The sequence below is a fragment of the Pristiophorus japonicus genome, chromosome 8 (assembly GCF_044704955.1).
Source record: "Pristiophorus japonicus isolate sPriJap1 chromosome 8, sPriJap1.hap1, whole genome shotgun sequence".
Taxonomy (NCBI): domain Eukaryota; kingdom Metazoa; phylum Chordata; class Chondrichthyes; family Pristiophoridae; genus Pristiophorus; species Pristiophorus japonicus.
In genome coordinates this window covers 232,415,652-232,439,011 of record NC_091984.1, presented here as the reverse complement: position 1 = coordinate 232,439,011, position 23,360 = coordinate 232,415,652, and the positions used below count along the sequence as shown (strand labels likewise).

General features: G+C 44.3%; 1 protein-coding gene across 2 annotated transcripts in view; it reads left to right on the top strand.

Annotated features, from left to right (window-relative positions):
* txnrd2.2 (thioredoxin reductase 2, tandem duplicate 2) overlaps positions 1–4,298 on the top strand; it is a 106,926-nt gene extending 102,628 nt beyond the window's left edge. For both annotated transcript variants that reach the window (XM_070888062.1, XM_070888061.1), the window contains 2 exons: positions 1,682–1,851; positions 3,304–4,298. In XM_070888062.1, the coding sequence (XP_070744163.1) occupies positions 1,682–1,851; positions 3,304–3,427 (294 nt within the window). In that variant the 3' untranslated portion in view covers positions 3,428–4,298. The remainder of the gene's footprint in view (positions 1–1,681; positions 1,852–3,303) is intronic.
* The last annotated feature ends 19,062 nt before the right edge of the window (positions 4,299–23,360 follow it).

The following is a 23,360-nucleotide window of genomic DNA, read 5'->3' as shown; positions in this document are numbered from 1 at the left end:
AAAAGCTTTGCAAAATAAGAGGGCAAATTTCCTGAATTTTTGGGTTAATTTTGCACTGATTCTTTTTTTGAACCGAACTGATGTGTTTTTTTTCCAATAGTACTGTATATATCCGAGTAAAAGACAGGCCAGTGAATACACATCTTTTGTAGCTGTTTTAAGTTCCATAAACTTCAGAAAGTGCTTTAAACTCAGACAAACCAGGTGTTTACCCTCATTTTAATTGAGTCAATTTTTCAAAAATAAACGAGCTGAATTTTAAAGCAAACCTGCCTCTAATTATTTCACCTGGTCATGTTACATTGCCAATTAAAAATTACAAACACTCTGATTCCGAGCATCTGTCAGGCACACACAGGACACCCACACACAAGCACACACACCGTCTTTCCTCATTTTGATATCATAATTTAAGAAGGAAACAAGTCCAAATTTGAAAGCTATAATTACTGCCTGTACCCTGTTGATAGTAATTAGAATGTTTACATTTTCTCACAGTTGAGAGAGACAATGTCAGACAGACAGACACAGGAATAATTGTAAAACACCAATGTTTACATAGATGTCTTGGGAAATCACAAACCAGTGTTGCCATACATGAGATTTCTCAACCAATGCTGTCTGTCCCATGCCTTGCCCCTATCCTGATGGACTCCAGGAGTCGACCAGTGAGCCAACCATCCGTTGACCCAACCTTGAGTTCACCTGCCACAACCCTGCCAAATTGCTGGTTCCCCTCCACAGTCATGTCAGATTAAAGGCCAATCATTTCTAGTTTCCACAGTACAGTGGACAGAGTTATGAAGTTCAGTTCTCAAAGCCCCACTGGTGGGACGGTGTAATGTAAAGACAATTGCGATTATACATAGGGATTTGTAACGGAAATCCAAAAATAAAGGCCAAATATATTGTTTTAAAATGGTGATTGAATTACATTTGAACTACACTTGGTCTTGACTCCTTGTTTGCATTACCATGGGAGATTGACAGGTAACGTATTATGTCCAAAGGAACTTCCTGTCTGCTTTCTCCATTATAAAGTCCTCTGTCCACCGTCATGCTGTAATTCCACCCTCCCACCAGCAGAGGCCCTGCAGCAGCTCCACTGGCAGGAGGGTGTAATTGCAGCGTGACAACTTCACACGACCAGTTCCCATTATAAATGTGGACATAAGGATTGACAATGAAATTATAAAAATGACTTTAAAATGGCAACTGAATTAGGTCTGTACACCCGGATCCTATTATCCCCTGCTCTCTAATGCTGCTTTCCCTGGATATTACACTTAATCTTTAATCCTCGTGTACAGCGCCACGGGAAATCGCTGTGTGTGCGAGTCTGAGCGTGTATATATACATTAATCTCACACACAACGTGTATATAAAAAATATAATATACAAACGTACATATATACACACATACACCAATGTACCCCCTAATTTTAAATTTGGGTACACGGTCCCTTTAACTGGTTACATGGCCCATTCAAAGTCTTGCTTTTGTGCGAAATTTCACATTGGAAAAAGTGGTCCCGGGCTGCTTGGGATCAACAGACAGCTGCAAGCCCACGTGGCTCAGAACATTGATACACACATACGTGTATATATTACGTAGTGCATGTGTAGACATTGTATAGTTTCACTGCCCCTTCCTATTATTTTGACCTCTTTCTCTGATTAGGTTTATCATGCATATTACAAGCCATTGGAGTTTGCAGTCGCTGAACGGGATGCCACCCAGTGCTATATCAAGATGGTCTGCTTGCGTGAAGGTGATCAGCGCATTCTTGGGCTTCATTTCATTGGACCAAATGCTGGAGAGGTTATTCAAGGATTTGCACTGGGAATAAAGTAAGATAGTAGAATGTAGCTTGTTTTATGTTGAAAGTAGAGCTCTGGCTCCAAATGTGAGACTCCCGAATGCAATAATGCATTAAAAACAAAACTCTTGAATTAGACAGGGGATGCTTTCCTTACAGTTCCAATCATTGTCTGAGTTATGTCACTCTTGTGTGTACATTTTTAATTCCTTTCTGTAACTGTGGACTCCAATGCTTTTGTACTTTTGTTGCACGGCAATGATCCTGTGGAATCAACTAAGTTCAGCTTCAGTGCTTAACCATAGGGGGATTTAGGACTATGCAAACCTCAAATATAATCTGACAGAGCAACTTTTTGCGACAATTTACCAGGTTACGCTTTATACAACATCTTGAATTTCTGTAGCACTTCTCACATACAGGAGCACGCATCCGAGAAGAGAAAACTGGTAGATACCAAACGGGAACGGAAAAGGGAAAACAGAGGGGACGAGGGAAGATATAAAGATGTTTCCACTTGTGGGCGAGTCCAAAACTAGGGGCCATAAATACAAGATAAATCCAATGAATAAATCAGGGGAAACTTCTTTATCCAGCAAGTGATGAGAATGTGGAACTCGCTACCACAGTGATTGAGGCGAATAGCATGGATTTATTTAAGGGGAAGCTGGACAAATATACGAGTGAGAAACAAATAAGATATGTTGATAGGGTGAGATGAAGCAAGGTGGGAGGAGGCTTGTGTGGATCATAAACACTGGCGTAGAACAGAATGGCCTATTTCTTTGTTGTAAATTATATGTAATTGTATCAATATAGATAGGTAGGTAGAGATATACATCGATAGATATCCATAGATAGGCCACATCTAGAGTACTGTGTGCAGTTCTGGTCACCACATGACAGGAAAGGTGTGATTGCACTAGAGGGAGTACAGAGGAGATTTACTTGGATGTTGTCTGGACTGGAAAATTTTAGCGATGAGGAAAGATTGGATAGGCTGGGGTTTATTTTCTTTGGAACAGAGGAGACTGAGTGGAGACTTTATTGTGGTGCATAAAATTATGAGGGACCTGGATAGAGTGGATAGGATGGCCCTATTTCCCTTAGCAAAGGGGTCAACAACCAGGGGGCAGAGATTTAAAATAATTGGTAGAGGTTTAGAGGAGATTTGAGGGGAAATTTCTTCATGCAGAGGGTGGTGGGGGTCTGGAACTCACTGCCTGAAAGGGTGGTAGAGGCAGAAACCCTCACCACATTTTAAAAAGTACTTGGATGTGCACCTGAAGTGCCATAACCTATAAGGCTACGAACCCAGTGCTGGAACGTGGGATTAGGCTGGATAGCTCTTGGTCGGCCGAAGCAGATACGATGGGCCGAAATGGCCTCCTTCTGTGCTGTAAATTTCTATGATTCTATGATATGGAGAGATGGATATAGATAAATATTTCATTCAGGATTTAATCTTGAGGTTTTTTTTCAGATGCAATGCTACATACTCTCAGCTGGCATCCACCGTAGGTATCCATCCAACTTGTGCAGAAGACGTGAATAAGCTGAACATCACTAAGCGGTCAGGTCAGGACGCAACAGTCACAGGCTGCTGAGGTTAAATGTCATTCCTGAGCCAACCGGCACACCACAAACTCTGCGGCACTCGAGAAAAGAGCATGTTTGAAACAGGTCATCTTTAATCAGAGTTGTAGTTGGCCTTAACTATTGACATTTCAAGACTTTACCAACTATTAAAATGTGGCTCTGTTTCATTCACACGGCCCTTTGAAAAAAATATTAATGTTGAATTAAGTAAATGAGCGTAAATAACATTTTGTCTTTATTTTTTTTTTAAAGTAATGCTAACCAAATGATATAATCTTGTTAATTTCTTGATGCCGTCCTTAAGGGACCACTGAGCTGGGATGGGAAGTGGGGCCCTATCATGAAAGTAGAATACAATTCCTAAATCAGCCAGCAGAGGGGGATGTCTGATTGCAAAGGTGGACGTGAGTAACCTTGTCACCTAATTATCCAGAAGAGAAATGCATTTGCAAGTCCATATTGCGAAACTGTGGGTTACCAATTGCATTAATGTAGGAGCCTGTAGGATTGCTTTACTGGAAACTTGCGTGCGCTTAAATTCTACACACACAGGTGAGAATGTTTCTCAGTCAATGTTGAAAATGAATTTTTATTTTGTACCGTGAAAGATTTCCATTTTGTAAGTCAGAGTTTTTTGGTGTGCTATTCAGGGATGACAGGAGGGGTCAAAGTGGTTTGGTGTTACCTGGCCTTGCACGTTAAATGTGTATCACATTAACAAGAACTATCGGCAGGCTGCACATGTGCCAGTTAATGATGACTTGTTTGTAAACCCATATTATGGGATAGACTGGTCTGATGGTGATTGGCATTAACAAGAAATATATATATATATATATATATCTTTGTTGACATTTAAATAAAGTCACATTACAGCTATCTCTTGGCATTTGTCTTGTATTCATTATTTTGAACTGGTCAATTGTGGGAAAAATAAATCTGTAGCATGTCACATTCAGCTGCTGGGCTTTTAGTATAGAAGCATAGCATTTTACAGCATAAATTGAGGCCATTGTGCCATTGCTGAGACAGGATGTCCTTGCCCCATCACCCTTTTCATTTTTCTTTGTCAATATTTATCCAGTTCCCTTTTAGAAGCGACTGAGGAATCTACCTTCACCACTTCTTTTCCGTTTGGGAATTCTCTGCCCCGACAATCCTCGGTGTGAAAGAAGTTCTCTTAACCCTCCCCCTTATTTGTTTTTTTTTGCTGATGTTCTTAAATTTGTGCCTCTAGATATCGACACACCGACCGGCGTAAATAGTCCTTTTACTTTTATCAAAGCTCCTCGTCATTTTAAGTATGGCACAAATTGTTGGTAAAGCTGGAGGTTTCCCCCGGGAAAAAAAAAGTTATATCCACTGGCGCAGCCTTCAGACTCGAGGAACCGCACCCACACACGAGTAAACTGTAATCTGCTACACCTACACTTTCTGGCCATTGCTGGATTTACGAGGTGGGGCTTCAATCAAGTACTGTTTCTTCCATTGACTTGTACCTATAGCTTTCTATCGACTTGCTACTGCTGTAAGCTATCTCACTTCAACAACAACAACTTGTATTTATATAGTGCCTTTAACGTAGTAAGCTCCTTGTTAACTTCCGACAGCTATCTTGAGGAGACGGCGTTTTCTGAGTTCAATGCCGATTCTTGCAGGTGAACAGCAATGACTGGGAGTGATAAATTCATTTCCCTCTTTTACTTTCTTATAGATTTTCACTGAAAGGATCAACATGCATTCAGTGTCGTTTTTTTAAAAAACCTTTAGTTTAAGATAATGGCCCGGATTTTGCAGTGGAAATAAGGGTGAGGGTATCGGCGCTCACCGTTACTAAGAAGTAAATCGGACAGCGACTACCAGCGTCCGCACGTGTGTAGTTGAACGCAGAAATCGGGAAGTTGCTGTCCGAGTTGCTCTTTCTCCAGACGCTGCACTACATTGGTATCTTGCCGAGAGACTCCATTAAAACACATGAAGGGTGTGAAGTACTTACCCACCAGTTACCTACGGCAGAAAAAGTTAGGACTTGTACATTCAAGTGTAAGAGAATTTCTAACGGTGTGAGAAATCTTAACTGCCAAACAACCTCTCTGGCGAAGTGTGGAATCTTATTCCTTCAGATTTTAATTATTGTTGGAGATTTAATTTAAAAATTATATTTTTTAAACTTTTTCTTTCTGTCTTTTATTTTTCACTCTCAATCCGATCTTTCTGTCCCTCTCTTTATTTTACTTTCTGTACATGATTTTACATTGAATTAAATATTCTAATTTATACTTCCTGGTTTAGACTCGTGCGTGTCTCGGTGAGGATTCTTCAGTCTGATTGGTTGAAGAGACACGCTGTTGCTTGCACATGTTCCAGATCCCCTGTGGAGGGCACTGCTTCAAATGGCTCTCTAATTACCGTAAGTTGCCGCAGAATAGCCCATGAAAAGCATAGGCAATTGTAAGCTTAATGAATGGTGAGCAACATTTATTCCCCGGGCAAAATCCGGGCTATTAGGTTGGCCATTATTGGTACACGATGGATTTGCTGCCTCATTTCTCTGCAACAAGGAATTCCCAATCTTGGACGGAGATATTGGATGGGGGGGGAGGAACTGGAATAAGTGAGAGGTGATTCCACAGTGAAAGGGAAGCAGAGACATCAGGCAAGTGAATCTGGCCACTTTCACACACTTTCCAGCTGCCAGAAACTTTGTTCACAGACATCTCGGAGTAGGTTATCATCACCCCCTCTTGGTAAGGGAATGGCTGGAATGCCGGTTGGCCGAAAAGTAGTGCCAAACTTTTTAGGATGAAAGACGGAAGGAACTTACATTTACATAGTGCCTTTCACCGCCCTGGGATGTCCCAAAGTACTTCACAGCCAATGATATACTTACATGGCCAATGTTGCAATGTGGGGCAACGTGGCAGTCAATTTACGCACAGCAAGGTCCCACAAACAGCATTCTGATAATGACCAGATAATTTGGTTTTTTGTTATGTTGGTTGAGGGATTGGTCCTGGTATATTGACCAGGACACCGGGGATAACTTCCCTGCTCGTCTTCAAATAGTGCCGTGGGATCTTTGACATCCACCTTTAACGTCTCATCCAAAAGGTAGTCAATGATGTATAAAAGCTTTTGTATCAGCTGTTCAATTTAAACTAAAGAGCAACATGAAATTACAAGAATACTTAACTTTGGTGTAGCATCCTAAAAGGACATAAACTCATTTGTGTTTTGATACTTTCTAAAATGTAGAGTGTACCCCTACGGGAAAAGACTGCACATAATTCTGTATCGGGCAAACAGAAACTACCTGAAACAAAAACCGAAAAATACTGGAAAATAATCAGTCGATCAGGCATCATCTGTGGAGAAAAAGAAAGATTTGTATTTATATAGCACCTTTCACAACCTCTGGATGTCCCAAAATGCTTTACCGATTAAGTACTTTTGAAGTGTAGTCACTGTTGTAATGTAGGAAATGCAGCAGCCAATTTGTGTACAGCAAGCCCCCACAAACAGCAATGTGATGATGACTAGATAATCTGTTCTTTTGTGAGGGATAATATTGGCCAGGACACCGGGGATAACTCTCCCGCTCTTTTACGTTCACCTGAGAGATACATTTAAAAAACAAAGAAATCCCTGCCTACAATATGCAGATGTAAGTGTTCTGAATTGAGAGCACTGTTACTCCATGGCAATACTACTCACTTTTAGAGAATGGGTTATTTATCTATAGTGTTATAGGTGAATGGTAATGTCCAGTTACCGATAATTAAATCTGTCTTGGAGAAGTCAGCGCTCACGTCAGGGTATTACGTAGAATATACAGCATAGAAACAGGCCAATTGGCCCAACAGGTCTGTGCTGGTGTTTATGCTCCATACGTACCTCCTCCAAACCCTCTTCATCTCATTCTATCAGCATATCATTAGAATCCTTTCTTCCTTCATTTGTTTATCTTGCCTCCCCTTAAATGCATCTATACTATTCACCTCAACTACTCCCTGCGGTAGCAACTGTGGCCGTCTGAGGAAAAGAGTGTTTCAAGACCAGGCCCTCAAATCTACCACCAAGCTCATGGTCTACAGGGCTGTAGTAATACCTGCCCTCTGTATGGATCTGAGGCATGGACGATGTATTGAAAGCACCTCAAGTCGCTGGAGATATATCACCAACGATGTCTGCACAAGATCCTGCAAATCCCCTGGGAGGACAGGCGCACCAACATCAGTGTCCTCGTTCAGGCTAACATCCCCAGTATTGAAACACTGACCACACTCGATCAGCTTCGCTGGGCAGGCCACATAGTTCACATGCCAGATACGAGACTCCCTAAGCAAATGCTTTATGCGGAGCTCCTTCATGATAAATGAGCCAAAGGTGGGCAGCGGAAACGTTACAAGGACACCCTCAAAGCCTCCCTGGTAAAGTGCGACATCGCCACTGATACCCTGGCCGAAGACCATCCGAGGTGGAGAAAGTGCATCGGGGAGGGCGTTGAGCTCCTCGAGTCTCAAAACAAAGAGCGTGAAGAGGTCAAGCGCAGGCAGCGGAAGGAGCACGCGGCAAACCAGGCCCACCCATCCCTTCCCTCGACCAATGTCTGTCCCACCTGTAGCAGGGTCTGTGGCTCTCGTATTGGACTGTTCAGCCATCAAAGAACTCACTTTGGGAGTGGAAGCAAGTCTTCCTCGATTCCATAGGACTGCCTATGATGGGGTAGCGAGTCCCACATTCTCACCACTCTGGGTAAAGAAATTTCTCCTGAATTCCCGATTGGATTTATTAGTGACTCTCTTTATATTAATGGCCCCTAGTTCGATCTCACCCAAGAGTGGAAACATCTTCTCTACATTGACCCTATCAAACCTTTTCAATATCTTAAAGACTTGTATGAGATCACCCTTCAGCCTTCTCTTTTCTAGAGAAAAGAGCCCCAGCCTGTTCAATCATACTTGTTAGGTATAACCTCTCAGTTCTGGTAACATCCTTGTAAATCTATTTTGCATCATCTCCAGTGCCTCTATATCCTTTTTTTATATGGATACAGTAAACATTAAGTATTACGTGCTTTCACTTTTAATCTCATTCACGGGTTATGAAGATGCTGATTACTATGGAGCCATGACACCAGCACTAGATTTAATGCTTGACTAGAAGACAGAAACTTCTTCAGGTGCTGTTCAGCCTACAGTGCATTTCTGGTTCCTGCTGATTATTCTTAAAAGTCATCATCATAGGCAGTCCCTCGAAGCGAGGATGACTTGCTTCCACGCCAAAAAGGGATGAGTTCACAGATGTTTCAATGAAGGACCTAATATTCCCGATCCCGAAGTACATCCTGAAGGGTGGGAGATGCCTGTGTGTGGATTTTTTTAACGTGGGGTGGCCGTTGCACACCAGCCACCACACGGGCTTGACAGAGCCAGGTCTTGGTCCAGTGGCAAGGATTACCCAAGACTAACTGGAGACCAGCTCTGCTGCACAGACCGAGTGTGGGCTGGCCTGTGCTGCCCCTGGGCCTGGGCCCCGGTCACTTCCCTCTACGGATTCTTGCCGCTCCTTCGCCCCTCCTGCTGTGCCTGCCCGCACAACAATCAGCGACCTGGCTTCGCAGCCGTCGCCCTCCTACAGCATCACGCGCTGCTCCCTGCAGTGGTAGGCCGCCGCACGCTGCTCCCTCCAATGGCCCCGGCCTGCTGATGGTCTTGCACGCTGGGACCGTGCCGATTTCCGGGTGCACTTGTATTGAATACGAATTTATGCGGATCACCTCAATTCAGATCCATTTACAAGTATTTTTGATCTTTTGCTTATTTCAGATTAAGTGCAGCCCATGGAAAGTTGGAAGAATTTTTTTTTTACCTGGAGGGTTATTCTAACATGGAGCTGCTGAGGATTTTACTATTTAAAAGATAACTGGATAATAAGGGAAACTGGATTGGAGTATGGACCGCCAGTGAAGCTGTTGATACAACGTGTTATGGGCCACTTTCTGTGCTGTACTTTCTAAGGCTTTCTCCTATTTCCAGTGCCACTATGTTGTAACCCAGCAAACAGTTTCAAACTTTCTGCTCGTTAGCCGTGAGCTTATGTTTTAATATTAGCTGAAGTTTAAAGAGGCAAAGCGAAAGCTGGATTCGCTACCTGTGACTGACACAGCTCAAGGTCTTTAATAAACCAAAAAGTGCCTTGCAGTTGATTCTCGCAGGAAGAAAGATGAAGGACTGTAATTTACAGCGTTAACACATTTATCTTATTACACAATGCAGCTCTTGTGAAGCATTTGCAGTGCCCTTGTCGAAAAAAGCAGCGTAGGAGAGTCGGACTTAACAAACTGCAGGAGAAATATAACCTGACTGCTGACTGAATCTGAGCATTGCTGTGTAAACAGTCCAGTTATGTAAGTCTAAATGTTCTTCCTCTGTGTGACTGCCATAATCCAAACAAAGTCAGAGACAATGTCCCTTGTTTATTCTGAAGGCGAAATGCTGTCACTAATTAAATCACATTCCTCTCGGAAAAGCTTTATTTTAGACCTTCTGCACTAATTGTTGTGGTTTCTGCATAAGTGGTTTCCATTTTCAGCCACGTTGCTTCCTGCACCCTAACTGCCTGTCCCAGGGACCGAAACAGGGATAGTCCATATTAAGTCCCATCAGTGCCCTTCGGCAGCCAGCTAGCAACAGATCGATTTGCCCAGGGCAGTTTCCCCTCTATGTATGAAGACACACTCCATTATTGTGAAATGATGCGTCTGTGGTCCTAGCCGACATCAATAGAAATGCGCTCCATAAAATGTTGGAAGGTAGCAGGACAAGTTGAAATGGCTGTTAAAAAGCATATGGGATCCTTGGCTTTATAAATGGGGGCATTGAATACAAAAGCAAGAAACTTGTTTCAAACCTTTATAAATCACTGGTTAGGCTTGAGCTGGAGTATTGTGTTTAAATCTAGGCACCACACTTTCGGAAGGATGGCAAAGCCTTGGAGAGGGTGCAGAAGAGATTTACTAGAAAGGTACCAGAGATAAGGGACTTCAGTTCTGTGGATAGACTGGAGAAGCTGGGGTTGTTCTCCTTAGAGTTAAGGGGAGATTTGATAGAGCTGTTCAAAATCATGAACGGTTTTGGTAGAGTAAATAAGGGGAAATTGTTTCCAGTGGCAGAAGGATCGGTAACCAGAGGACACGGATTTAAGTGTAGTGTAGCCAGAGCCAAGTTCAAGGCACCACGGGTGGTTCAACTGCACAGGGGGACAGGGACAAAGAATAAAAGAGCTGTAGTCGTAGGAGATTTATTAGGGGAATAAAGAGGCATTTCTGCGGCCGTAGACGTGACTCCAGGATGGTATGGTGCCTCCCTGGTGCCAGGGTCAAGGATGTCACGAGCGAGCACAGGGCATTCAGGGGGGAGAGGGTAAACAACTAGAGGTCGTGGTCCCTATTCGGACCAATGACATAAGTAGAAAGAGGGATGAGGTCCTGCAGTCAGAATTTAGGGAGTTAGGAGAAAAATTAAAGGGTAGGACCTCAAAAGGTAGTAATCTCCGGGTCACTACCAGTGCCACGTGCTAATGAGTACAAGAATAGGATAGAGAGGATGAACGCGTGGCTGGAGAGTTGGTGTAGGAAGGAGGGCTTTAAATTCCTGAGGCATTGGGACCGCTTTTGGGGGAGATTGCACCTGTACAAACTGGATGGGTTGCACCTCAACAGCAATATCCTCGCAGGGAGAATTGCTAGTGCTGTTGAGGAGAGTTTAAACTTGCTTGTCAGGGGGATGGGAACCTGAGAACAAATTCAATAGGGAAGGAAGTAAATCTGAAATTGGAAAGCAAGAATATAGAAAGTGAGTCTGTAAGACAAAGGAAACAAGGGTTAGTAAGTCATAATCAAGGAGGTCTTCCTGTGCTAAATGGTATATACTTCAATGCAAGGAGTATAGCGAATAAGGCGGATGAGCTAAGAGCACAAGTAGACACTTGGGAGTATGACATTATAGCCATTACAGAGGCATGGCTGAAAGAGGGGCAGGTTTGGCAGCTAAATATTCCTGGCTACAGGATCGCTAGACAAGACAGAGAGGGGGGTAAAAAGGGAGGGGTGGGGGGGGAGTGGGGGGTTGCGCTATTGATTAAAGAAACTATTACAGCTGTGAGGAGGGATGATATGTTAGAGGGATCATCAAATGAGGCCATATGGGTCGAATTGAAAAATAAAAAAGGGGCAATCACACTGCTGGCCATGTATTATAGACCCCCAAACAGTGGGAAGGAGATAGAAGAGCAAATATGTAGGCAAATTTCTGTTGTCCAAAAATCATCAGGCAGTAATGTTAGGGGATTTCAATTATCCAAATATTGATTGGGACAAATATAGTATGATGGGTATAGAGGGTGTGGAATTCTTAAAATGCATTCAAGAGAACTTTTTTAGTCAGTATATAACAAGCCCAACATGGGAGGGGGCGGTTCTGGATTTAGTTTTGGGGAATGAAGCTGGGCAGGTGGAAGGGGTATCAGTGGGAGAGCACTTGGGTGCCAGTGACCATAATTCAGTCAGATTCAAGGTAGTTATGGATAAGGATAAGGATAGACCAGGAATAAAAGTCCCAAATTGAGGAAAAGTTAAGTTGAGAAGTGATTTGGCCACAGTGGACTGGAAACAGCTACTTGTAGGTAAATCAGTGTCGGAACAGTGGGAGGCATTCAAGGAGGAGATCCGGAGGGCTCAGGCCAAACATATGCCCTTAAAGAAAAAGGGTGGGAATAACAATTCTAGAGCCCCCTGGATGTCTAGGGACTTGCAGGGGAGGATAAAGAAAAAAAGGGAAGCATATGTCATATACCGACGGCTAAATACTGTAGAATCTCTGGAAAAATATAGAAAGTATAAAATTAAAAAGAATATTAGGAATGCTAAGAGAGAGCATGAAAAACTTTTGGCAAATAAAATAAAAGGAAAACCGAAAGACATTCTCTAAATATATTAAGAGTAAGAGGGTAACTAAGGAAAGGGTAGGGTCTATTAGAGACCAGGAGGGTAATCTCTGTCAAGGAGGCGGAAGATGTTGGTATGGCTCTTAATGAATACTTTGCATATGTTTTTACAAAGGAAAGGGGCAATGCAGATACTGCTATCGAGGATGAGTGTAAAATTCAGGACGAATTAAACATAGTGAGGGAGGAGGTATTAAGGGGTTTCGCAGCTTTGAAAATAGATAAGTCCCCAGGCCCGGATGAAATAAATCCCAGGCTGTTGAGCGAAGGAAAAGAGGAAAAAGCAGAGGCCTTGACTATCATTTTCCAGGCCTCTTTGGATTCAGGCCTGGTGCTGGAGGACTGCTAATGTGGTACCCTTGTTTAAGAATGGAGAAAGGGATAGGCCAAGTAATTACAGGCCTGTCAGCCTAACCTCAGTGGTGGGAAAATTATTGGGAAAAATCCTGAAGGACAGGATAAATCTACATTTAGAAAGGCAAGGATTAATTAGGGACAGTCAGCATGGATTTGTTAAGGGAAGATTGTTTTGACAAACCGGATTGAATTTTTCGAGGAGGGTCGATGAGCGTAGTGCATACGATGTAGTGTATATGGACTTTAGCAAAGCTTTTGATAAGGTCCCACATGGCAGACTGGCCATGAAGGTAAAAGCCCATGAGATCTAGGGTAAAGTGGCAAGTTGGTTCCAAAATTGGCTCAAACGCAGGAAGCAAAGGGTAATGGTTGATGGATATTTTTGTGACTGGAAGGATGTTTCTAGTGGGGTTCCGCAGGGCTCAGTACTGGGTCCCTTGCTTTTTGTGGTGTACATCAATGATCTAGATTTGAATATAGGGGGTATGATTAAGAAGTTTGCAGACGACACTAAAATTGGCTGTGTGGTTGATCATGAAGAGGAAGGTCATTGACTGCAGGAGGATATCAATCTACTGGTCAGGTGGGCAGAACAGTGGCAAATGGAATTTAATTCGGAGAAGTGTGAAGGAATTCACTTGGGGAGGGCTAATAAGAAAAGGATATACACATTAAACGGTAGACCACCTAATAGTGTAGATGAACAAAGGGACCTTGGAGTGCTTGTCCACAGATCCCTGAAAGCAGGCCAGGTAGATAAGGTGGTTAAGAAGGCACACGGAATGCTTGCCTTTATTGGCCGAGGCATAGAATATAAGAGCAGGGAGGTTATGCTTAAATTGTATAATACTCTGGTTAGGCCACAGCTGGAATACTGCATGCAGTTCTGGTCGCCATATTATAGGAAGGATGTGATTGCATTGGAGAAGGTGCAGAGGAGATTTACTAGGATGCTGTCTAGAATGGAGAATCTTCGCTATGAGGACAGATTGGATAGGTTGGGTTTGTTCTCCTTGGAACAGAGGAGGTTGAGAGGAAACCTCATTGAGGTGTACAAAATTTTGAGGCGTCTGGATATAGTGGATAGCAAGGGCCTATTTCCCTTGGTGGAAGGATCAATTATGAGGGGAGTATAGGTTTAAAGTGGTTGGTGGAAGGTTCAGAGGGGATTTGAGGGGAAGTTTCTTCAGGCAGAGGGTTGTGGGGGTCTGGAACTCACTGCCTGGAAAGGTGGTAGAGGCGGAAACCCTCACCACATTTAAAAGATGCTTGGATGGGCACCTGAAGTGCCGTGACCTGCAGGGTTATGGACCTAGAGCTGGTAAGTGGGATTAGACTGGATAACCTCTTGTTGACTGGCGCAGATACGATGGTAACTACATCATGGAATCTAATATGGTCGGAGTGATCTCCTGGCCTACTTTCGATTGCCTGGATGGGTCGGAGAGGAATTTTCCCAGGTTTTTTTTCCCCAATTGGCCTGGGTTTTTATCTGTGTTTTTGCCTCTCCCAGAAGATCACATGGCTCCGGTTGGGGTGGAATGTAAAATGTTTCGGTGCAAGGCGTGTCGCAGTTGTGTGGGGCGGACTGGTTGGGCTGGGTTCTCTTTATCTTTCCTTCATTGTTCATAGATTTTATGTAACCTTCAGGGCTGCTGACCGAGGGCCATGCGGCTCTTTGTCGGCTGTCACGGACATGATGGGCTAAAATGGCCGCCTCCTGCGCTGTAAATTTCTATATTTCTTCTAAAGAAAGAACTTGCATTTATATAGCACCTTTCACAAGCTCAGGATGTCCCAATGAAGTACTTTTGGAGTGTAGTCACTGTTGTAATGTAGGAAACGCGGCAACCAATTTGCGCACAGCAAGCTCCCACAAACAGCAACGTGATAATGACCAGATTATTTGTTTCAGTGATTTTGATTGAGGGATAAATATTGGCCAAGACACCGAGGAGAAAACCCCTGCTCTTCTTCGAAATAGTCCCATAGGATCTTTTACATCCACTTGAGCCTCAGTTTAACATCAGTAGGAACAACCTTGCTGTAGGAGAACCTATATTTCACCGTCTCATAGCACACTACACCACCACAGAGCGCACTTGGTAGCCTGTTGTTTTAAAAATTCAGTAGTTTTATTTATTTGCCCCCATTGCTCCCTATCTCTGTAACCTCCTCCAGCCCCACAACCCCCCCCCCCCCCCTGCGAGATATCTGCACTCCTCTATTTCGGCCCTCTTGAGCGCCCCTGATTATAATCGCTCAACCATTGGCGGCCGTGTCTTCAGCTGCGGAATTCCCTCCCTAAACCTCTCAGCCTCACGACCGCTTTTTCCTCCTTTTATAAGATGCTCCTTAAAACCAAGCTTTTGGTTATCTGCCCTAATTTTTCCTTATGTGGCTCGGTGTCAAATATTTTTGTCTTCTAAAGCTCCTGTGAAGCACCTTGGGGCGATTTACTACGTTAAAGACGCTATATTAAATACAAGTTGTTGTTGTTGTCGTCATTTATGTATTTTATTTTTCCCTTTTTCTCTCGCTGCTCTCCCTCCTCGCTGCATCAGATCACCTGCACGCCGAGGGACACCGGTATAAACAAGCGAAACGTCAGGTTAATGAGTGCCGCTGAATGACAAACATTTGTGACCCATTGAGGTCAAGCTCTCTCGCTGGGTAAAAAACTATGGCTGAAATGAAACTATTTAAAAATATTGTTTATCGTCAATGGGAATTTTTTTTTTAAAGCACTGTGCTAATAATAGACCGTGAAATATCCCATTGTCACTCAATTGTGCACTGAGGATCAATTATCATCCGCCAACTTTCAAGGGGGAAAGTTTTAACCCATCGTCTCTTTTGATTCACCTATTTTCTGTACTGTTCTGTATGTTACTTGTTTAAATGTATTAATCTGTGTCTCTATAGTTGCCCCTACTATGATTTTGGCCTTAAGCAGAATTGTCCCTGTTTGACAATTTAATTATTAGATTTTTACATACAAATCCTCAGAACACTTATTTTTTGTTCCCTACTTTAGCCCTTTTTTTATATATGTATATTTTATATTTTTAATCTCCCCCCTGGACTTTCATAATTGAACCATAACCAAGAACAAATTGACAGCCCTTTTAAGTTGCAGGGGAGTTGCCAGCTTAATATAATAATGACATTAGCGCGATGAAAAACATGGTTAATTCTTCAGAAGCAAATTGCCGCATATCAGAGAAAGCTGAACCGTGGCAGACTCGTCAACACTTCTCTCCAGACTGGGCTAATGGCACATTTCTCTGACCTCCCACAGATTGTCTAATAGCTGTGCACTGTGTCACTCCTCACATCTTCCCAGTCCGTTTACTATCCTCCCCATTCCCATGACCAGAATACCAAGGGTCCTATAGCAGAAAGCCGCGAGCCTTTCATTGCTGCCGGCCTTTGATATGCCACTTCCCACAGTGGCTTTGCTTTAGCTCTGGAATCTAGCGAAAACAGTCATTCCTCCCACGTTGGTTACTTTCTACACGTGTGGCTTTCTCGTGAGTCTTGTACTTTGCAATAACAAATCCGCGTCTCATCGCCCCTCAGTCTAATAAAGGCCAATTGTGCCTTTGTCAGAATTGGTGCACATCAAAAGTCAACCGATACTTTCTTTAAAAAAAACTTTTAGAAAATGCAGAGACTAGTTTGCCCTGTTTTGTAATGTATATTTTATTTTAGAAACACCATAAATTTAAAAAATGACCTCAAATTCAGCTACACCATTGATTTAAGAATTCCATCAATCTACTGTAAGCGACAGGAAACATTGTGACAATGTGTACAGCCTTATCGGAGGGTTATGTACATAAGTTGTTTACTTAGCTTGAAAAATTCAATCAGAAAAGAACTCCAGTCCTGGGCAATGACAGTTATATTGCTAATTCGTCATTATAGATTGTCAATTACACACTAAACTTTGCACCAAAACTGGCAGAAACCGAATTGTTTGCAATGTCTGCTGGAGTGTATTTCTCGGTTCAAAATAAACGGACCGAAAATAAAGGGATGAGCATTGTACAAAGGATATCGTCTGAAACCTGCAGCAGTGACCAAAACCCAAATGCAAGCACATAGGCGTGCCACATGCATATATCAGACATGGACACGTGTTATTTCTAAGAATTTGATGATTGAGTGAAGTCTCAATGCTGTTCAATTGAAGATGTTCCCTGTGGGTTTGTTAAATTGAGCACTGTTCATAAGCCACTTTTCCCTAAACGCAGTCAGCCTTATATATGCCGTGGCTCAGTGGGTAGCGCACTCACTTCTGAGTCAGAAGGTTGTGGGTTCAGCTCATCCGCTGCTGAAGCCCTCATCCATGCCTTTGTTACTCTAGACTTGACTATTCCAACTCCTGGCCAGCCTCCCACATTCTACCCTATGTAAACTAGAGGTGATCTAAAACTCTGCTGCCCGTGTCCTAACTCGCACCAGGTCCCGCTCACCCACCACCCCTGTGCTCACTGACCTACATTGGCTCCCGGTTAAGCAACGCCTTGATTTCAAAATTCTCATCCTTGTTTTGAAATCCCTCCATGGCCTCTCCTCTCCCTATCTCTGTAATCTCCTCCAGCCCCACAACCCCCCGAGATGTCTGAGCTCCTCTAATTCTGCCCTCTTGAGCATCCCTGATTATAATCGCTCCACCATCTGTTGCCTGGGCCCCAGGCTCTGGAACTCCCTCCCTAAACCTCTCCGCCTCTCTACCTCGCTTTCCTCCTTCAAGACGATCCTTCAAACATTCCTCTTTGACCAAGCTTTTGGTCACCTGAGCTAATTTTTACTTATGGGGTTCGGTGTCAACATTTTTTTAATCTCATAGCACTCCTGTGAAGCATCTTGGGATGTTTCACTACTTTAAAGGCACTGTATAAATACAAGTTGTTGTTGTTCAAGTCCCACTCCAGAGACTGGAGCACAAAAATCTAGGCTGACACTCCCAGTGCAGTGCTGAGGGAGTGTTGCAGTTGGAGGTGCCGTCTTTCGGATGAGACAATAAAGCAAGACCCTGTCTGCTCTCTCAGGTGGACGAGAAAGATCCCACGGCACTTTTTCAAAGAAAAGCAGGGGAGTTATCTCCAATGTCCTGGCCACTATTTATCCCTCAGCCAACATCACTAAAAAATACAGATTATTGTGCACGACCTGGCTGCCGTATTTCCCACGTTACAACAGTGACGACACTTCAAAAGTACTACTTTTGGCTGTAAAGCGCTTTGGGACGTCCGGGGATTGTGAAAGGCGCAATAGAAATGTAAATCTTTCTTTTGTATTGTTTTATGCTCAAGTCTCTGGAGTGGGCCTTGAACGTACAACCTTCTGACTCCAAAGCAAGTGTGTTACCCTCTGAGCCACGGCTGACACTACTGGCATCAATAAGTAGATACACACTTTGTCCCTGTGTGTTTCTGCTGCCTTTTTAAAAGAAGTAGTGACATGCCAATTTTAATCCAAAGTTAGCCAGCTGGCCCAGTTTTGGTTGCTTCCAAGTTATGAATGGTCTCAGATCAAAGAAACATCTTGAGCAAGGAGGACTGATTTGGTACATAAGAACATAAGAAATAAGAGCAGGAGTAGGCCATTTGGCCCCTTGAGCCTGCTCCACTATTCAATAAGATCATGGCTGATCTGATCATGGACTCAGCTCCACTTCCCTGCCAGCTCCCCATAATCCTTCACATTCAAAAATCTGTCTATCTCCACCTTAAATATATTCAATGACCCAGCCTCCACAGCTCTCTGGGGCAGAGAATTCCACAGATTTATGATCTTCTAAGAGAAGAAATTCCTCCTCATCTCAGTTCCAAATTGGCGACCCCTTATTTTTAAACTATGCCCCCTAGTTCTATATTCCCCCATGAGTGGAAACATCCTCTCTATATCTACCTTGTCGAGCCCCCTCAGTATCTTATATGTTTCAATAAAATCACCACTCATTCTTCTAAACTCCAATGAGTATAGGCCCAACCTTCTCAACCTTTCTTCGTAAGTCAACCCCTTCATCTCAGGAATCAACCTTGTGAACCTTCTCTGAACTGCCTCCAATGCAAGTATATCCCTCCTTAAATAAGGAGACCAAAGCTGTACACAGTACTCCAGGTGTGGCCTCACCGATACCCTGTATAGTTGTAGCAGGACTTCTCTGCTTTTATATTCTATTCCCCTTGCAATAAAGGTCAACATTCCATTTGCCTTCCTGATTACTTGCTGTACCTGCATACTCACTTTTTGTGTTTTATGCACAAGGCCTCCCTCCCACCCCGCCGCTCCCCCCCCACCCCCCCAAGGTCTCTCTGTACTGCAGCATTTTGTAATCTCTCTCCATTAAATAATAATTTGCTTTTTTATTTTTCCTGCCAAAGTTTCCCACATTATACCCCATCTGCCAAATATTGGCCCAATCACTTAGCCTGTCTATATCCCCTTGCAGATTCTTTGTGTCCTCCTCACAACTCGCTTTCCCATCCATCTTTGTATCATCAACAAACTTGGCTACATTACACTCGGTGGTTGGAAGGAGTCCAATGCTTGCAAACTGCTTACATTTTCAGAGGATATTTTCTGGAAGTGGTCTGGTGCTGATTTTCCCCTCGCCTTTCCCAGTGTCCCAGTGGGAATTGCACCCGGCCTCTGCTTAACACCTCTCCACTTTCAACAGGACTGACAGCGACAATCCGGTGTTGTGGGAAACAACAAGTCTGTATCTATCTCATTATTGCACAACACTGCTCCAATTTGCCACTGCCCTCCGGTGATTGACATGTGCTTGCTGCTTCGATGTAATTTGTACACGGGATTATGTTAAACCATTTTTCTATTGCAGCCAATTCTAACAAATTAAAATTCTACTTAAGACTAATTTGTGCTCTCTACTGCACCCTTAAGGTCTCTTGGTATCCCCCTTACCTCTTGGCTTGCTTACGAGCTCTGCAAAGACGTTGGCTCGCCAACATTTGGAAAGAATTTCGTCTAAACCACTCATGTACTTGGGACATTCCAAAACACTTACTTTTGGAGCATAGTCACTATTGATGCTTAGTCTTAATAGTTTAGAAATATTTCCCTTCTATTAGCTCAGAGAGAGGCACAATTTGCGAGGGTGAACCAGGGTAGACAGGACCTTACCTCATAAAGGGTAATGATCTCATTCAACATCCAAGACTTGGGATCTAGCTCGCTTTCTCCCATCCTAATGCTCACATGATACAATGATAATGGAGTTGTTGACCAATCATGGCGATCAATCTCTATCACTGAGTCTACAACAGACCCAGATATGAGGTGAGGAAAACCCCCAGTGGGGGAGAGGCCCAAAGTCCCCTGTTCCGCCCGAGCTCACTACACGGCATGGCTCCGATTACTTGTACTGCATCCCAAAATGTTATTTAGCATGTTATAAAGTGCCCTCACAAGATGCAATGTGGAGTAGCACTGGTACAGTGAGCCAAATGGCCACCTTCTGTGCTGACAAAAATTGACACCGAGCCACATGATATGGGTGACCAAAAGCTTGGTCAGAGGTAGGCTTTAAGAAGCTTCTTCAAGGAGGAGAGAGAGGTAGAGAGGTTTAGGAAGGGAATTCCAGCGCTTAGGGCCCGGGCAGCTGAAGGCACGGCCACCGATGGAGGGGTGAAGGAAATTGAGAATGTTCAAGAGGCTAGAATTGGAGGAAACAGAGAATAGATGACACTTTGCTCAAATCAGTAAGCTCAGTTTCAGTTAGGGAACACTTTTCTTGCCGTTGCCTGGCAGTAAAAGACTTAAGTGTCTCACTTCACCTTCACGTAATTTCTTCTTTGAGTACCTTTCTCAGATTGACTGGTATCTGAAGAGTTTTGTTGCTGGCAGAGATGTCCTGTTCCTAGTGGCTATTATGGCTGGAGGAACCTTACACATTCTCCATATCGCCTTGCTGTAAGTGCATCTCCTGCTGGCTGAGCCACAGGCCTGAGTTAGTCAATGAGCATCTGAAAGGAGGAGAGAGAGAGAGGTGAAGAGGCGGAGAGGTTTAGGGAGGGAATTCCAGAGCTTGGGGCCCAGGCAGCAGAAGGCACGGCCACCAATGGTGGAGCGATTATAATCAGGGAAGCACAAGAAGCCAGAATTGGAGGAGCGCAGACATCTCTGGGGTTGAGGGGCTGGAGGGGGTTACAGAGATAGGGAGGAGGTGAGGCCATGGAGGGATTTGAACATGAGGATAAGAATTTTAAAGTCCATTCTGATCCACCCCCCACTTCCCACACAAGTACAACGTCCATTGACAGTGAGTTTATAATCATCTATTTATTGTTTCTACAGTTTAAAATATGTATTCATATCTTTTCCCATTTGTTATTTGCCCTCGGTTAGGTTTTCTGATGCTGTACACTATTCCCGAGGCCAGTATATTGGACTAGAGGTGGCGCACACATCTTTTCACCGGGCCTTTGCTGCCCAGACCCCGCTGCTGCTGTTGTTTCGTGTGTGATGGGAAAAGCTTACGATGGGATGTGGAGTTTGGCTCCCTGTTCGGTGGCCTGCTGGGATGCCGAGTGGAGAAATGAGGTGCCTCCCGCAACAGATCTCAGTGGGCAGGTTGGCGTGACGTGTTCCGTGGTCTGGGTGACTCAGGGCCACAGCTGCACTTAGGGCCGTCCCTCAGCTTCCACGTGTGGAGCAGGTGGGCGCAGAGTCCGTGCCCCGTGCGGAGTGGGTCGAGCGCTCGCTGCCCACTGTCTCCGAGGGTGGTGAAAGCCCGGGGACCTCTGCTCCTGGGTCAGTGATGAGATGTTCGCACTTATCCCAGAGATCCAACATTTCTCCTTCCCTCCAATTGGGCGATAGCCATTGCCAGCACAGCCGGCCTTCGGAAAATATTGTTAATTGGAATAAAATCCGCTTATGCTACATAAAACTGTCTCATCTAAGATTCTATTTGAAATAGATATTAAATATCAAAATAATGGAACGTTCAAAAATAACAGCTTAAATCCTTTTTTGGGGGGGTTTGAAGCCATACATTTTTGTGGTCTTTGAACAGTCTGTAAATGATAAAATCATGACTCACATTAAAAACATGAGATATTCCTGCACAAGGTTGAATGTAGTTTCCTTTTACCTTTTGTCTGTTTCCAAAGAAAAACATTCAAATATGTTAAGTTACAACAAAGTAGCTCTTTGAATCGCAATAGAATGATATTGTATCCCCCCCCCAAAAAAAACCCAAACGTTTCCTGGTATTTAACTGAGAACATTTGAACCGTGCATGGTAATTCAGTTTTTTTTAAAAACTTTTTTTTGCTAGTATTAATGTTTCTTGTTTTCTTTTAAGTGGCAAATGCATCTGCTGGACAAGTAAATGGATAAGTGCAAGTTACAACGCTAGGTATGTCCTTGAGAAACCACACAATCCTCGCACTATCTTTCAACTGGGAGGGCCAGCCGGTGCTAATGGCATTCAGGAGGTGCCCAACAAGTGGACAGGAATGACTTGCCTTCCCTCGAGAGAAAGTGCCACCTTGTGGCGGCGAGGCTGACACTACAACCTGAAGGAGTTGGGGGCGAAACTGCCCCTCCCGATGCGGCATCTGACCGCCTGAGAGCGGCGGCCACGGGCAACGTGGAATGGCCGCCAACTCTTGGCGAGGGGGGGAGCCGCCATTTTATAAATTGCCCTTCCTCTGGGTCGGAGCGGTGTTTGGGACCGCTCCGCCTGTTTTCCCGTCGTGGCGTGCACGCGCAGACCCCTTCCTTAATTGCCCCGCGGGGACAATCCCTTTTGCGGAATTGCCATGCGGGAGCGGCGCCGCAACCGATTGGTGCCTCCGACAGCTTTTACTGGCGGTGCGTTCCTTATTGGTTGGCAGCGCAGCCGTCCTTAAAGGGGAGGTGGAGCCTCCAGCGACGCCATTTTACTTTTTATTGTCAGCTGACTGTTCGGTCGGCCCAATAATTATGCCCATGGGTTCGGCTGGGCCACCAATGGGCAGCCTGACACCCCCTCTTGGGTGCCAGGCCGCTGGCCCAGCCGAAACCCTCCCTGGTGGTTCAGTGAACCTGTCTGAAAAATATGCAGAGTTCGCAGCGGCCCTCCCCTTTAACTGAAGGGGAGCGATGTTGTGACCTGCTGCAAGCGCACTTCCGCCCGGCGGCCGCCATGACATCCGCCCCGACCGAAAAAAAATTCATGCGGCGGAGGAAAACTTCAAAAATGGAGGGTGCGCCCTGTTTCTGCCCCTCGGGCACTTCAGCCCTGGAGAGATTGTTGCAGAGGGTTCCTTATAAAGTTACAAAATGGGGCAGGGAAAGTAATCCCAAAATAATACTTTCAGATACTTCATGGCAGCAGCACGATAAGGTATGGGGCCCGTGAGGAGCAAATAGAATCAGGAAGTATTTTTTTCTTATTCATTCTCAGGATGTGGGTGTCGCTGGCAAGGCCAGCATTTATTGCCCATCCCTAATTGCCCCTTGAGAAGGTGGTGGTGAGCCTCCCTCTTGAACCGCTGCAGTCCGTGTGGTGAAGGTGCTCCCACAGTGCTGTTAGGGAGGGAGTTCCAGGAT